The sequence below is a fragment of the Camelina sativa genome, chromosome 11, assembly GCF_030686135.1.
Source record: "Camelina sativa cultivar CO46 ecotype springtype chromosome 11, ASM3068613v1".
In the NCBI taxonomy this organism is placed as follows: Eukaryota; Viridiplantae; Streptophyta; class Magnoliopsida; order Brassicales; family Brassicaceae; genus Camelina; species Camelina sativa.
The window spans coordinates 45648480-45664728 of record NC_141890.1 but is presented as its reverse complement, the minus strand read 5'-3'; the positions used below and the strand labels follow the sequence as shown (position 1 = coordinate 45664728).

Here is a 16249-nt window from a genome sequence, read left to right as displayed (position 1 = left end):
TGAGCGTGCGTGTTTCTTATAATAATTTGATCATCTAATCAATAGTCGAAACGTGTCGATGATACACATAACATCCAATACGACTTCGTTTCGTTAATGAACAAAGACTGCTCTGTTCTCATATTTGCTCTGTATACGAAATAGCAGAACAAAGAGAAGAAAGAGTCTTTGATTACAATCATAAGGACCAAAAACATCAGTTACGCACTTACACGAGTACATACTCTAGCCTCTCTATAGACTTTACCTGGTCGACACAAATAACCTTTGTTAGGAGCACAATGAGAATCCTCTGAACAAATACACAACCCCTCCAACGCACATCCTTGTTTCAAGATCGTCACGTTTCCTTTTAAACCTAGAATCTGATCGGTCCATTCCGTCGAAAACAATCCTAAAGAATCGAGTCTTTCTTTTACTTTCAAAAACTCTTTTGCATTCTTGTATTTTCCGATAGCTCCATCAAACGCTAGGTTCCTATTCTTACCCCAGTGTGGTAACGCATTGTATTTAAATATCGCCATTTGCTCGATCTCTTCAATGTAATCCTCGTATAGACGTGGTGCCAAGGGATCTTTTTTGCTTCTGTAGTAAGTTAGGTCAAAGTCTAAAGCTTTTTCCTCTTTCCCAAGGAAAGCGGTAGAGGATGTGACATAGCGGATGAGAATACCGTTGCTGCCTTCAAGAACGCATAGAGATTTCGGGTTGATCTTAACTAGTGCTTTGACGTCGTCGATGAAACTTTTGACACGTGTGAGAGGAACACTGAATGCTGTTTGGTGAAAGAACTGGCCTTTGATCCGCGGATCCCACGGACAGGCAGTGATCAGTCTGTCATGACGACTGTCTAGACATGAACCGGAAGACATCATACGGTTTTGCAATCCGACAACCGGATAGCCTGTGAATTGTAGGCCTGCACGTGGAAATTTACAAGTGATTATGTGTAAGTGTAATATAAAGTTTTGTCACAATCAACAATGTATAAGCAAGTGAGAACAAATTACCGTTGTTAGTCAAACCGTATGAGATTGAAAACAAAAACGACGTTACTAGCTTTGCTCTCTCACACTTCATGTTTGCATCTTCGTTTGCCTCGTCACTCTCCTCTTCATAACATGAAGCAAAGGTATATAAGAAAATATTATAACTATGCAAATCATAAATATTTGTATTAATTATCTTGAGAAATAAAGAATTCACCTATGGATCTATCAATGGCTAACGCTTCCGAGGATTGTGGACGGAATGGGAAAAAATTGAACAAACCACCTCCTGAAGTGTTAAGCGGAACTCGGTCATCAGTTCGATACACCACTTTGCCTTGACTCGGTAACCATATGAAATCCGCGAACTCGTGCTTCTCGCCAAAAGTCTCCGCTTGATCTCCGAAACCCGAATCGTTTATCATAACGTACGTTAACGATCTCTTGAACATCGGTTGCAACTCGAAAGTGACTTGAGAGATAACACCAAGAACGCCTAGAGAAACTTTAGCTGCGCGAAATTCTTCGGGATAGGTAGTCTCGTTAAGAACTCGAACCTTCACATACCCATCAGAAGCCAAACCGGGACTCACCAATCTTATCTCGGTCACGTGATCATGAACCGCACTTCCTTTACCCCACAGTGAACTTCCGTGAGCACCTGTCCCCATCATTCCTCCAACTGTAAGTCCCCACCAATACGGTGCGTATGGCAAAGCCAGCTCTAGTTTAGCCGCTTCTTCGATCAGCTGCCTCAGCGTCACGCCGCTCTCAACGGTCATGGTCTTGGCTTCCCGGTCGGTTCGCACCACGTTGTTCAAAAACTTGGTGCTTATGAGAACCCCGTCTTTGCCGTCAGTGCAAACCAGCTTCGGGAGACTGTGAGAGTACCGAGTCTCGACCCTCATTTTTTGGCCGGCTCTAGTAGCGGCAGCAACCACAGACACCAGCTCATCCTCGGATCTTGGGTACTCCACCTTTGCTGCTTTGCATATAGAACGGTCGGGAAAAGCCCCGTACGAGTTCGTCACCGTGCACATTGTGCTACCGGACTCACACTTGACAGGATCATCCGGTGGAGATGAGAAAGCAAATGTGAAAAAGCAAAAGATCAAACTTAGCCAAAACGCCATTTTGTAATGGAAGTGTTTGAGCATCTTTCTAATATATCTATTTATTATAAGTTTGTAATGTATCCTCACAACATGTGATACATATGGTTTATCAAATGGATATTTATAGCCACCTGAAATTTCACAAAAAAAAAAAACAAAAAAAGAAGGAAGGAAAATTCAAATCATTAAATGGAAGGTTCAGGGAACTATGTGGACATGGGGACATAGCAATATTATTGATGCATGTAGCTAGGGGGTAAAGTACATCGTGTAGTTCTCACTTACTCTTTTGAAATGATATGAGATTTGACTCACTTTAATTACTCTTTAGGAAAAATATATGAGATTTGACTCACTAATTATAAATCAACATCTCATCCAAGTCTTTTAAAAATACGATTTTCTTTTTAGTTTCCTATACTCTTAATTATAAATCGTAGACCTTAGCAGCGATACTTACATTATTAGGTAAGTTGAATAAGATGGTTCTTTAATTTGTTTGGGTACAATATTGTTACCATAAACTTCCCAGCTCACCACCCAGTTCACATTATTATACGATTGCGTGGACGAGGGACAGTATGTGGGACTGTGGGTCTACAGTGATACATTATTATACCGGTTGCTGTTAATATCGGGTTGGTCGAATATAAGTACTTGCTCGGACTCGGATAATTAAACACAAGTTACTACCCTCAACAACCACATATCAAATTATCATTAACAATAACAAACAAAATTCCAGAAACAAAAGTACAAAAGAAAGTTTAACTTGATCTTAAACAATGTTGTGTACAAATCAACAAAAGCTAAGCAACCATTGTTTTATCTTTTTCTTCCCCTTCTAATTTTGAAGTTGTACAATTAGATTTTTGTTTTTAATCTAATACTTTCTTGGCACCTGGTGCAAAATCTACCTCTTTTGACAGTTTCTCAACACGGCAACAAGGTAACAATTTGCAAAAATATATACAAGGAACGCAAAGATTATACTTTACTACTAATGAAGTGAAGAGATGGAAGTATTCCATGGTTCTTACTTTTCATCATGTTCGTAAAATGTTTGTGATTTACATGACCCCTAGTCATTAACGGTTACATTTTTTTTTTTTTGGTCGACTGCCTCAGAATGGTAAATATAACTATATGTAGTATTTTTCACCCGTACTAGGTGCGGGATATATAAATTGATTAACATAATATAAAATTTAATATGTAACATAATATAAAATTTAATATGTAACATAATTTTAACAACCAATATTTCGGATAACAAATATTGAAACATCATAAAATATTTTCTTTTTTGAGCAATTTCAAAGATGAATCTAATAATGAAGACAATAACCAAAACAATATAGGAAAAATTAGTGAACTTGTGGATTTCCCTAATTTAACTTAAAAGCACACACAAACAAATCAAAAAAAGATTTGGAATGAAAAATTCAAAATCAACCAAAATAATGAAGGATTGCTAAAATTCACTTGTACCTTTCTGGATTAGAACAATCTTTGTTGCAAAGTTATATACAAATCGTCATTTCTTATGACGTTATGACATGATTTGTATTTGATAAATCAAATATGCAGTTACAACATGATTAATATATTTGAATTGATCATAAAATCAATTTTTGGCTACTGTCGGACTTGACTTTGTTGTATCCGTAAAACTCAAAAGACAGTACTTAGTCTGTAAACCTACAACAAAGAAATAAAATTCACAATTAGTAGAAAAGTTAGTAAATTTGAGAATCAAAGAGACGTAAGTAGCAGTACAAACTAATGTACGTGTTGTGGTAGGCTGTCTCATATAGGAGCAGGACTGTATGGGAGTCAAAAAGGTTTCCTCCGGAAATATTAAATAATCTTCGTGATTTCAAACAGACAAAATAACATACACACCCACTTTTTCAAACTTTAATAATACATATACCTATTTTTTGTTATTTCTATATTTTGATCATGTAACATTACATGTTGCCCCCTAACATAGCTAAACTCAATTCTAACTCTATCTTTTTCGATTCTAACATTTATTTTTATGTTTCTATTAGATTTTCACCCGCGGTACAGTGCGAAGCAATTTTTTCTTAAACTTAAACTTTTAAAATTTAAGTTATAATTGTTTGTTGATTTTGTTTAATGTTTGAAATCATATAATTGTATTTAGACTGTTAATTTTAGGATTTAATCTCTGGTATATTGCATGATATTTTTGTTTACATAAGCGTAATTTAATTAAAATTTTAATATTATAATATTGATGGTGTTAATAAAATAATAATAAGATAAAAACTAAATTAATAGTATTTTATTTATATATATCAACCCAAATCTGTCCTGCTATATAACCCTGTCACGTGATATTCAAAACTAAAAATTTTCTAAAACAATTTTTTGGCAGAAACATTTAATTTAGTATTTACTTAAATTACTGTAGTAACCTACAAGATAATTTTTACTTTTACATGTTACATTTATATTTATTCTTAAAGTTATTTAATTTATTGTTTTTTTAAGATTTAATACATAAGTTGATATATAAGTAATTTCTAACCTATTATTTTTATATTTTGCAAATGATTTAAACGCCAAAATAAATTTTAATTAGCAAATAGAAAGCATCATTGTAATGAAGAAGTCATATTTCTGGATTGTTTAAGTAATACTATGACGGTTATGTTATGTCAGTAAAAAAAAATATTAGAAGAAGAGTTGTTAGTTTTGGTAAAGTAACAGATTTGTGGGGTATGTTTTTATGTTGTGGTAAATCAAATGAAGTTATACACTATGTGATGTGGTAAATCAAATGAACCATCTAAATGTCTTTATGTAGGTGTACATTACTTGATGTAGTCTTACTTTACTGAGTTTACTCTAAATGAGTTTTGTTAACTTAAAGTATGTAAGAGCCTTTAGGTTATTTCAAAAAATACTGAACTCAGAAATTCCAGTTTTCAAACAATTTCCCTTGTACTTGACTGTAATCATTTATATAATAATAAACTTTTATGAGCTGATTCAATTTACAGTCGTTCTATTATATTGAAGTAAAAGATGGAATAATTTGAAACAGGAGAGCAACCATCATCTCAACAGGTTAGATTATTGTAATTGTATACTATTAAGCTTATGTGGTTCATATTAGCTAGGCATAAGTAGGATGAAAAAAAAGATGGTGAAACTTTATTGAATAACTAAGGAAAAAAGTAGGCATAATTCTCATTTGCTTATTCATAACATTGTATAGTGAAATAAAATTCAACCAAGATAACAAAGAATAGTTTCTAACAGGAAAAGAAAAAAATAACAGAGAATGGTCTTAGAAATGAAATTCAAACCCTCCAAGCTGTTTGGTAGGGTGAAACATATTTGAGGAATGCAAAAGTAGCTTGCAAGAGTTGTGTAATTGTGATTGTTGATGTATAATCTAGGTTTAGTTGTAGTATATATTTATAGGGACGATAAGGTCGACTTAACAAACCTTTACACACAGAATAAGAAAAACCGATTAAGCAAGTAATCAGGAAGAAAATAAATATAATATGTTTATTTTTGGAATATGCTTGGAATATGATCGAGAATCAATGCGTTGACATCACAAATCTTGGTTATGATCTTCCTCCAAGGTAAATCAAAACGTTTAATGCGCAGGCCTATTTTTTTGGAAACTGGATTATGGGAAAAATGTTGTTGTTAATAGGTAAATGAGATTAGTAAATTAATTATAATAGGTTGTTTAGGAAATGTGAGTAGTGGAAAATTTTTGTTTGGGAATGTATATATAGATTTAATTAATTAGGAATCAAATATTTAATGAAAATGGTAGTGATTCTAATTGTTTAGGAAAGTTGCGATTAGGGGGGGATTAATTGTATAAAAAAATCGGGAAGCTTATATCATATGGAATTTGCCAAAAAACATAAAAGAAAGTAATCTAATCAAACCATATTTATAAATTAAAATTAAAAATATTTAATACAATGGCAGTCTTGTAAATAGGTGGCAAGTTCAGGATTTATTTGCTAAATGTACTTGGAAATTGTATATATAGATTTTTCTTTTTCATTTCTCTCTGTTTTCTCTTTCTCTTTTAATCTTTTTTTCTTAACATTTATTTTTATTTTATTTTAATTACTATGTTTTAAGTTTAACTTGTATCATCTTTTAATATTTTTTTCTTTTCACAAAAAAAAAAATTATGAGTCTAATCTAAATCAAATACAATTGAATTGGTGTTCATAGTCAAATCAACAATTTCCAAGTCCAAACTAAATTAATAAATAATTTAGAAATTAATAATTTTAGTTAACTGAATTTTCAACATGAAAAAGACTGTTTGTCCACATACTTTAATTAAGCTTAAATTAGATGCATAATGGATTAACAAAATATTTCATTCTTATATAATTATCCATTTTTGGATAAGTTTTAAAATTTTTTGATCTGTTGCCAATACCCACAAATTCTATTGGTATCCAATAATGATGATGTTGTCCTAAACCCTAAATCTTTTGAACCTACAAATTTGATTGGTATTCACATGACTAAGAGTATATGGATTTGATGTGTTACTATTACCCACATTTATGGCCATGTGTTATGGATTTGATAACAAACTTTGATGTGTTACTAATACCCACATGTATTGTCATGTATTACTAGTACCCACAAATTCTATTGCACTATAAGAAAACATGCTATTCCCGACTGCGGTAGGAGTCGTTAAGTAGTCGCTAATTTGCTGTTTACGACTCAGTTACGACTAAAACATGTAGTTGTAAATCCTTAGTCGGTAAAAGAATTAGTCGTAAAAATAGTCGTTATTTAACGACTACGCTACGACAAAATACCGTAGTCGTAAAAATAGTGGTAACAGAGTCGTAAACTATTACGACTACAATACGAGAGGGTTACAATTAACCAGCAGTTATATAGGTAGTTGTAAAGGAGTCGTTGTGTAGTCGTAACATTTGGAGACTTCGTTACGACGGATTTACGACTAACCATGATGTACAATATTTTTGCTTGTAGTCGTAAAATAGTCGTAACATACTTGCTACTGATTTACGACTATTTGACTACTATTCTATTATTCCCCATATTACATCTGTTTAGCGACTAATGTGTTGTGGAAAACAAATTTGTGAATGTTTTAAATTGAAATTGGTACCTGTTTCTCAAAATATTATGAACCAATATTGTAAATACAACAAAAACAAGATTAAGACAATAAAGTCATATTAACCGATGATTCATAATACAAACCAAAAGAGACAAATGCATACCAAGTTTCTCACAAGTCATATTTAAGCTGAGAGAAACAACAAAAAAATATATTGGTATACATGTGGCTCAACAAAAGAGACAAGTTCATGAATTATGCCAGTTGAAATTGGAGTGAGAAGTTAACCTAAGAAGCATCCATGTTTGAAGTTGGAGAAGGATCCGGATTTGAAGGTGGAGCTGTTGCAGGAAGTATGGTTGAGAGTGGCTATGTGGTTGCTTCAGCTGATTGAGTCTTCAAAAAGTCCATAAAGGCCGGGTCAGTTTTGCCGAGGTACTTCTCCACTAAGGACAAGTGCTCTAGTTTGTCCTTCTGCTTAGCCACAGCTTGGAAATGTAGTCTTCACAGGCAGCAAGCTCTGTATCACGAGCAGCAACCTCAACATCACGACGAGAATTATAAGCAGCCTGCTCTTCGATTTTACGTTGAGTTTCCTTCATTTGCTCTTGCAATGACTGAAACATTGCAGACTCTTGTCGTTGGTAGTCCTTGCCATTGAGAAAAGGTTGAAGAGTATGCTTAAGACTTCCAACTCCATACATATTTCCTCGTTAATCTTTCTGAGTAGACTACGAAAACAAAGAGAAAAACACTACATAAAGAGGTTGTAGAAATCGAAAGATAATTCAATGTGGGTTGTGTAAAGTGATACTTTACCTGAATAGATATGCTTGTGTAATCATCTGTTGTGAGCTCTGGAGGCTGTGAAGTATGTTCCCCAAGGTCGGACAACTTTTGCTGCAAGTTCTTCTCATAATTGAGAGAGATTTTCTCCGCCTTCCGGTCAACATAAGTACCATCTGGCTTGGTATGTGTCTTAATAAAAACCTCAACAAGACTCATCGGTCTTCCCAATTTCGTTTCCTGTAATGTTACAAGAGAAGCAAGGGTTATGACATCATTTAAAGCTCCAAATGTAAAGAAAAACAAAATTTATGGGTATATAAAAGTTACTAACCATTTCGGTATGGATTTGTTGATAAGACTTTGGCCTGATAAGTGGATGTGAGGACCAAGACCACCACGATCAGATAAACGAGCTTTAGAGTAGGTGAGACTCCTTTGTTGTGCTTATTCAGTTTCCCAATACTCAACCATTGTTCGCCAAATAGTATCTCCGATCCATGTAGGTCGCTCTCCACTCGTCTTGATATTGCTAATCCTGTCTTTCATCCGGCGTTGGCAGATGAGCTCGAAAAACTGTTGAACTGTCCTGGTAATCAAAGGATCTCATGTGTGTGTTTTCTACAAAGCAAAGAGAATATAATGATGTTAGTGGAAACTCAACAAGTAAACCTATATGTGAAAAGGTTAAGAGAGAAAAAAACTGTACAACAAGATCAATGAAATATCTCTTTTGTCTGTCCCGAGACACAAATGACCAACTGTAGTATGGACCATCAAATTTATTTGTAAATTTTTTAGTATTCTTCCTTACGAGTCGCGATTTTTCATCGCGAGTAAACCTGCAAACACATGAAATAGATGTCAAAGATTGAGTATGAATCAACAATACTTTTTTTTTTGTCAAACGAATCAACAATACTTATACATATATATAAGACCAACACAAAACAGAACCTATTAAGAACAATCAAAACAAACATCAATGTTCTAAAACTAACCTTCATAGAGCATCACAGACCATCACACAACAGCAAAAAAAAAATTTTCTTAACAATCAATTAAAAGACAGTATTAATACCAGGTTGTATTTGGCTTCGGTGTGGGGGAGAGGACGGTGGTAAACTTCTCACGGTTTGGCACTCTAAGCAGGGAATTTAGAGTGATAATCGTGTCCTCCTGGAGCTTCGAATTTGAAGCCTTAGAACCTTCATGGTAGTTGTGACCGTGAGATGATGGACGGCTCTTAGCTTGAAAGTTATTAGCTGGAGACGGTGGAGCGTCCTGTAGTGGAGGATCAGCACCACACTGCCACGGATTGTTGTGGACCTCCTCTGATGGAAGAGGCTGTTGAGTCTGACGTTGTTGGTTCACCGAGGTCTGGAAAAGCGTTTGTGGCGGTGGATAGTTGCGGATCTGTGGTGCTGCTGACGGTGAGTGTCTAGGGAAAACGTGGTCTTGCTCTTGGGTGATTGAGGATGGGGTAAATCTGCTGCTGGTGTAAAGTTGTATTGACTCGGTAGAGGGTTTGGTCTTCTCGCTTCCTTGATGGGGGTCGACCCTTCGGTTCTTTTGAATACATTAGGAACCATCTTCCTCTTTCTTCCTCACTCAACTGGAGCTTTGGTTGGAGCCTTAGTTGCAGATTGTGTTGGAGCCATCGTGAAGAAGAGAATCGGGAAAGAAGAGATCGGAGATAGAGTAGATAAATTGAAGAGGATTCAGAGTGAAGTATTCGGGAAAGAAAAGATTAGAGATAGAGGAGAGTATCAGGGTTTAGAAAATTAGGGTAATGAGATAGAAAATTAGGGATTTGATAAAAGGGGCAAAAAAATTAGGGATTTTGGTTTCCCGGGTAAACCAAATTAATTTTGGTTTTGGAGGTAAATCGAAAATTTAAAGAATTAAAATTGGTTTCCCGGGTTAATTTGGTTAAACCATAGGGATTAATTGGTTTCCCAGGTAAAATTAATTCATATTTTCTAATTTTAATCGCTAATTAGTTGCTAATTAGTCGCTAATCAGTGATAATAGTAATTAAACTAAAAGTTTAATTTTTAGTCACTAAATAACAGCTAAACAGTCACAATATATATTTTTATATATAGTCATATATATCACCAATTTGATATAAACATATTTACTAGAAGCATAATTTACAATTTAATATACATAATTATCTATTTTAATACAAACATAATTATCCAAAATATTTGATACAAGCATAATTATCCAAATTGATACAAATTTTACACAAGCGCAAATAAAATTTTTAGTTAGGAGGATTTCCGTCTTCATCTAGTTCATCGTCTGAAGATGATAAATTACATTGAAATTCATCTTCTTGTTCTGCATCTCCGACATCATAATCAAGATTTATTGGTTTAATTCTTTCTTCTAAATTATCGAAAACCAGATCTTCAATAGTAGTCACCAATACAGCATCATCATTTTCTGTTTGCAAAAGATTCGGTTCTTTGTTCTTATATTCTCCTGCAATGTTTCCCCTCAGATTAACTTTTAAAACATTGAGCCATTCCTTCCTCGGTTTCTTTGTGTATGGGTAGGGAATATAGCAAACTTGATGCGCCTGGGAGGCTGTTTGGAATATCAACACAAATATGAGTTACAGATATATATATATATATATATATATATATATATATTATCAACATTAAAAAATAATATATATATACATACCTAGAATAAATGGTTCGTATTTATTATATTTTCTAGATGAAAGAACGTCTACGACGCCACCATTGCTCATCCAAGTGCCTCTACCCATAACAGGGTCATACCACTTACACATAAAAAGTGTGATTCTCAAACTGATCATCCTCTCATACTCGACTTCTATGATATCAGTTAAGGTCCCGTAAGAATCCGCTGCATCGGATGCATCAGTGTAATTTTCACCTTTAACACAAACTCCATAGTTACAAGTCTTTCTTCCAACACCATGATCACATGTATGAAACAAGTAGCCTCTTGTAAAATACATTGGCCATGTTTTGACCTTGTTCAAAGGTCTATGCACTATCTCTTGAACCAAGGGAGGAAATGGATTTGTGGCGTTCCAGTAAAAAACCTACATATATGTAACAATGAATATATATATATATATATTAGAATTATTTATAATATATAATAAAAATATTTTTAATAAGGATTATATAAATACATACATATTCTTTAACCCATAAATGATATTCGTCAGCTCTTTTGGTGGAGATTTCTTTTTCCGAAAGTCCTGGATATTTTGCACCAATAAAATCCTCGAACATACTATATATACAAGACCAACACAAATATATGAGAAATTTTGTGTGGATTATATATATAATAAAGTTTATTTTACTTAATCGATATAAAATTAGTTATATACCTCTCCATTGGCTGAAAATAGTCATAATTCTGTAAAACATATGCATGTGTGCATTGATAGTCTCTTTCAGACAGCCATATTTCATTTATTTCTCCATTTGGACGGCCGATGTGAGTAAATAAAGGAGGTACTCCAGGGACATGATATACATGGGCTTCACTTTGATCAAATCGTGTTAACCTGACCAAATGAGAAAAGTAAATGACTTTTAAATAAATGATAGCAGTTTTATCTACCTTGATTGATTTTAGAATTTACCTTGATTTTGTTTGTATATTTGCGGCGAAGTAGTGCTCTGAGAAATAAGCAATCTCGTCATTGATATAAGATTCAACAATTGATCCTGCTGCATATCTTTTGTTCTTTGCTTTTCCTTTCAATTTTTAAAAAACTTTTCAATAGGATACATCCACCTATATTGGACAGGGCCTCCTAATTCAGCTTCGTAGGGGAGACGTATCATATGCTCAATCACGTCAAAAAATGAAAAGATCTTTTCCAAATTGCATAGAATTATAATTATGTTCTGTTTTAGAATTTGAATGCGACTTTTATGCAAAGTTCTCGCACATAAGTCCCGGAAAATTGCTCCAAGCCCTACAATATACAATGCAAAATATTGGGGTTAATTACTTTAAAATTACTATTAAATGACTTCGTAAATATAGGTATATATGAAATTAATTAATAACTGATAATACAAGGTGGACGTTCCAGTCTAGGAGTTCTGCAAAGATAAATGGAAGTAGTCATTCCATAAAAACATGGCAGTCATGACACTTCATGCCTGAAAACTTTTCATTTTCCATAGCAACACAACTAGCTAGGTCTGACGAATAACCATCAGGAAATTTCACCGAATGTTTGACACTTTCTAGTAAACTTGTTCTCGCTTCTTCTGTCAAAGTGAAGGGTGGGAAATGAGCTTTACCATCACTATCAATATGTAACTGTGGCCGAGAACAGAATTTTTGTATATCCAATCTTGACATGATGTTGTCTTTTGATTTACCCTTCACACTCATAAGAGTATACATGATGTTATCCAAAAAGTTCTTCTCTGTATGCATCACATCAATATTGTGTCAAAGATTGAGGTCCCTCCAGTAAGGCAGCTCCCATAATATGCTTAACTTATGCCAGTTGTGTTGATTCCCATAGCTAGCAGTCTTCTTTTCATGACCATTTCCACCAACGTCCTTGGTTTTTGGTGGTTTTACTTCAGCCAAACGCTCGTAATAAACTTGCTCACCGGTCAACGACTGAGGTGGATACTCTCTCGAAGCATCTTTTCCCTTGAGGAAGTCTTTCTTATTCCTCTTTAATGGATGACCGTGAGGAATAAATCTTTGATGACAATCAAACCAACACGTCTTCCTTCCATTAGGGAGATAAAACGACTTTGTATCTTCCATGCAAACTGGACAAGACAATTTACCATGGGTTGTCCATCCTAATAACATGCCATACGCCGGAAAGTCACTTATCTTCCATATTAGTGCTGCTTTTAGATTAAAATTTCATTCAAGGACACATCGTATGCATCGATTCCAGTAGACCACAACTCTTTTAACTCCTCAATCAAAGGTTGGAGGAAGATATCCAGACTAGCTTGCGGAGAGGTTTAAAAGAATTGATTTCGCCACCTATGTCATCAAAGTGCACTTATCTTTTCGGTCAAGGGTCTTGAGAGAACTCCAAAGTTAACGTGCTTGAGCTGGAGTAGTCTCAGGATGGGTGACCTTCTGGGAAGTGACTGTCGAAATTATGCGAGTGAGGACAAAACACAGGAAAATAGCATGTGGTGATTTGTAGGGACAGTAACAAGTCTTTAAAACCTCCTGGACGTAGCAAACCGACCATCAGATATGGATAGGCTCACGAGCCTAGTGAGAGGACGTGAGGCCCATTAAGGAAGGTGAGCCCATAGACTGGGATTGGACATAGGGCCCACTAAGAGGTGGCGGTCGGGGCGTTACAATTTGGCCCAGAATTCAAAATTGTAAGAAACAAGAACTCTTCATTCATGCACATACAAGGGGGTAGATTATATGGAGTCAAAATCAAAGGCCACAATGAATGATTAAGAGACATGCCAAATGGATTGAACCCATCAGTGCATAATTCAAGATAAACGTTACGGGGTTCTTTTGCAAATTGAGGATTTTGTTCTTGGAAATATTTCCAGTCTGCCGCATCTGACGGATGACACATTTGTCACTTGTGCTTAGCATGCCATCTCATCCTCCGCAGTCTTGTGGCTCTGGTACATCCTCTTCAATCTATCTGCAATAGGTAGATACCACATACGACTGTATGGTACTTTGGTTCTACGTCGGGGATCCTTAGGCTTCCATCTTTGAGCACCACAAAACAGACAAGTCTTTTCCTTTTCGTCATCTTTCCAGAAGATTATACAATTGTTAATGCAAACATCAATTGTATAATATGGGAGACCTAAATTGCACATTAATTTTTCCGTCCCGTAATGTGAACCGGTTCCCTGGTTTCCTTCTGGTAAATACTCATTCATCATTTCGCACACCGAATCCACTAACTTTTCACTCATATTATACTCCGACTTATTTTGCATGACTCGAGCAGCTAACGATAATTGTGAGTGGCCTTCACGGCAATCATCGTATAATGGATTTTTTGCGCCTTCTAACAAGTCGTAGAATTTCTTTGAATGATTACGTATTGGTTCTTCAACATTTTAAGAACTACCCTCATGATAGTTATCATCTAAACCCACATTATAACGAAATGCATCATTCACCATATCCACATATGGATTTTCTACTACATTACCCACATCTACATTATCCACTTCTTGATCACTACCAACATAACTTGTTCCTATATCCATATTGATTTCTTTCCCATGTTTATACCAAATATAATAATCAGGCATAAATCCATTGCTAAAAAGATGATTCCAAATTCTTTTTCCCAACATAAATTTTTCGTTCTTACAGCGACTACAAGGAAAGTGGAACATACCCCCATTATTCTGTGCTAGAGATTGACTATTTGCAAATGCCATGAATTCCTTTATCCCCGTTATAAACTCCGCCGAAAAATTACCTGTCACTTCATCGAACCTCTTATACATCCACTCTCGAGAATTACTATAATTGTAATTCCCAGACATTATATAAGAATAATCAAAAAAAAAATTTCCCTTTGCACAAATGTGTTTGTTTTGAACGAGTGAGGAGAGAAAAAGTGGTGAAGCTGGTATATATAGAGCCAATTTTGGCGACTACCAATCGACTAATCAAAATCAGTCGCATAATACAAGTATACCAACCCCCACACCAACCCCCAAAGGAAATAAACATGATTTTTAATACCGGCATTTTACGACTACTATACAACTACGTTACAACCCGCCCAAAGTGTCGCGTAGTAGTCGCCAAATGACGACTACTATATGACAACCTGTACGACCCGCCGTAATTGTCGCCTAATTGGTGACTTGAATGCGTGTACCGAATTAGTCGTAAATGAGGGACTATATAACGACAAGACTACGACTGCATTTATAATTCTATATATGAGTCGTAAGGTAGTCGTTAAATTGCGACTATTTTGACGACTACCGGATGTTGTCGCAATTTAGCGACTACGTTACGATCATTTTTATTTAGTCGTAACATTGTCGTAACGGAGTGACTAAATAGTCGCTAAATTTAGCGACTGAATAATAGTCGTAAAATGTATCCACATGACCACGAATATATAGATTTGATATTGTCAATTGTATCCTAAACTCTAAAACTCTAGAACCCACAAATTCTATTGGTATCCACATGACCACAAATATATAGATTTGATGTTGTCGTTGTATCATAAACCCTAAATCTCTAGAACTCACAAATTCTATTGGTATCCACATGACCATGAATATATGAATTTGATGTTGTCGTTGTATCCTGAACCATAAATTTAAATCCATATAGAATTGTAAATAATGGAAATCCATATAGAATTGTAAATCATATAACCAATAACACATAATTTAAATTTAGGGTTCAGGATACAACACCAACATCAAATTCATATAGAATTGAGTCAAAAGGTTTCCTCTGGAAGTATTAAATTTAGGGTTCAGGATACAATGACAACATCAAATTCATGACCGTGAATAATGTGATTTCTAAATCCATATAGAATTATAAATAATGGAAATCAAAGCATATAGATTTTGAAATAACATGTTTTATCCTTGGATTTGAATAATCTATTTTACACTTTCAAATCCATTCAAATCCATTTAAAACATAATGTGGATTTTAAAACCCAAAATCAAATCATTAAATGAATAACATGAGATTTTAACAAGTATTTGCAAATCATATAACCAATAACACATAATTTTGATAAGTTTTTTTAAATCTATAATTGAATAACACATGATTTTTGTTTGGATTTCCAAATCCATTAAAATCATAGAACCAATAACACCCCTAAGCCTTAAATTCTAACTCCTAAACCATAAACCCAAAATATTGATACTGAATCCACATAACTCCTAAAACCTAAATCCTAAATTATAAAACGCTAAACACTATTTTTTTTTTTGTCAACTAAACATTAAAAATTAAAAAGTAATTCCACGGTTGGTTGCCCAAACCGGAGGGTAAGAGTTTACAAATGAAAATTATGAAACTAAAGATCTTGAAGAACGAGCAAGACAATATGCTCTCTCGTTTGACGAACGCGGAATCATGAAAGAGTGAAGGATGTGAAGGAATATCTGAGAAGGCTGAAATCGTCCAACAGACTTTTTATTGATTAGATTTTTATATGTTTTTAAAATGTTCAAGTATCCATAAACTAG

General features: G+C 34.5%; 1 protein-coding gene across 1 annotated transcript; it reads right to left on the bottom strand.

The window, feature by feature from the left end:
* Positions 1-12: 12 nt before the first annotated feature.
* Positions 13-2190, bottom strand: LOC104726195 (putative L-gulonolactone oxidase 4). Its single transcript, XM_010444998.3, has 3 exons — positions 1204-2190; positions 1008-1109; positions 13-916 (listed from the first exon to the last, which is right to left on the bottom strand). The coding sequence occupies exons 1-3, from the start codon at positions 2141-2143 to the stop codon at positions 201-203; spliced, it is 1758 nt and encodes a 585-aa protein (XP_010443300.2). The 5' UTR covers positions 2144-2190; the 3' UTR covers positions 13-200.
* Between the last annotated feature and the right edge of the window lie 14059 nt (positions 2191-16249).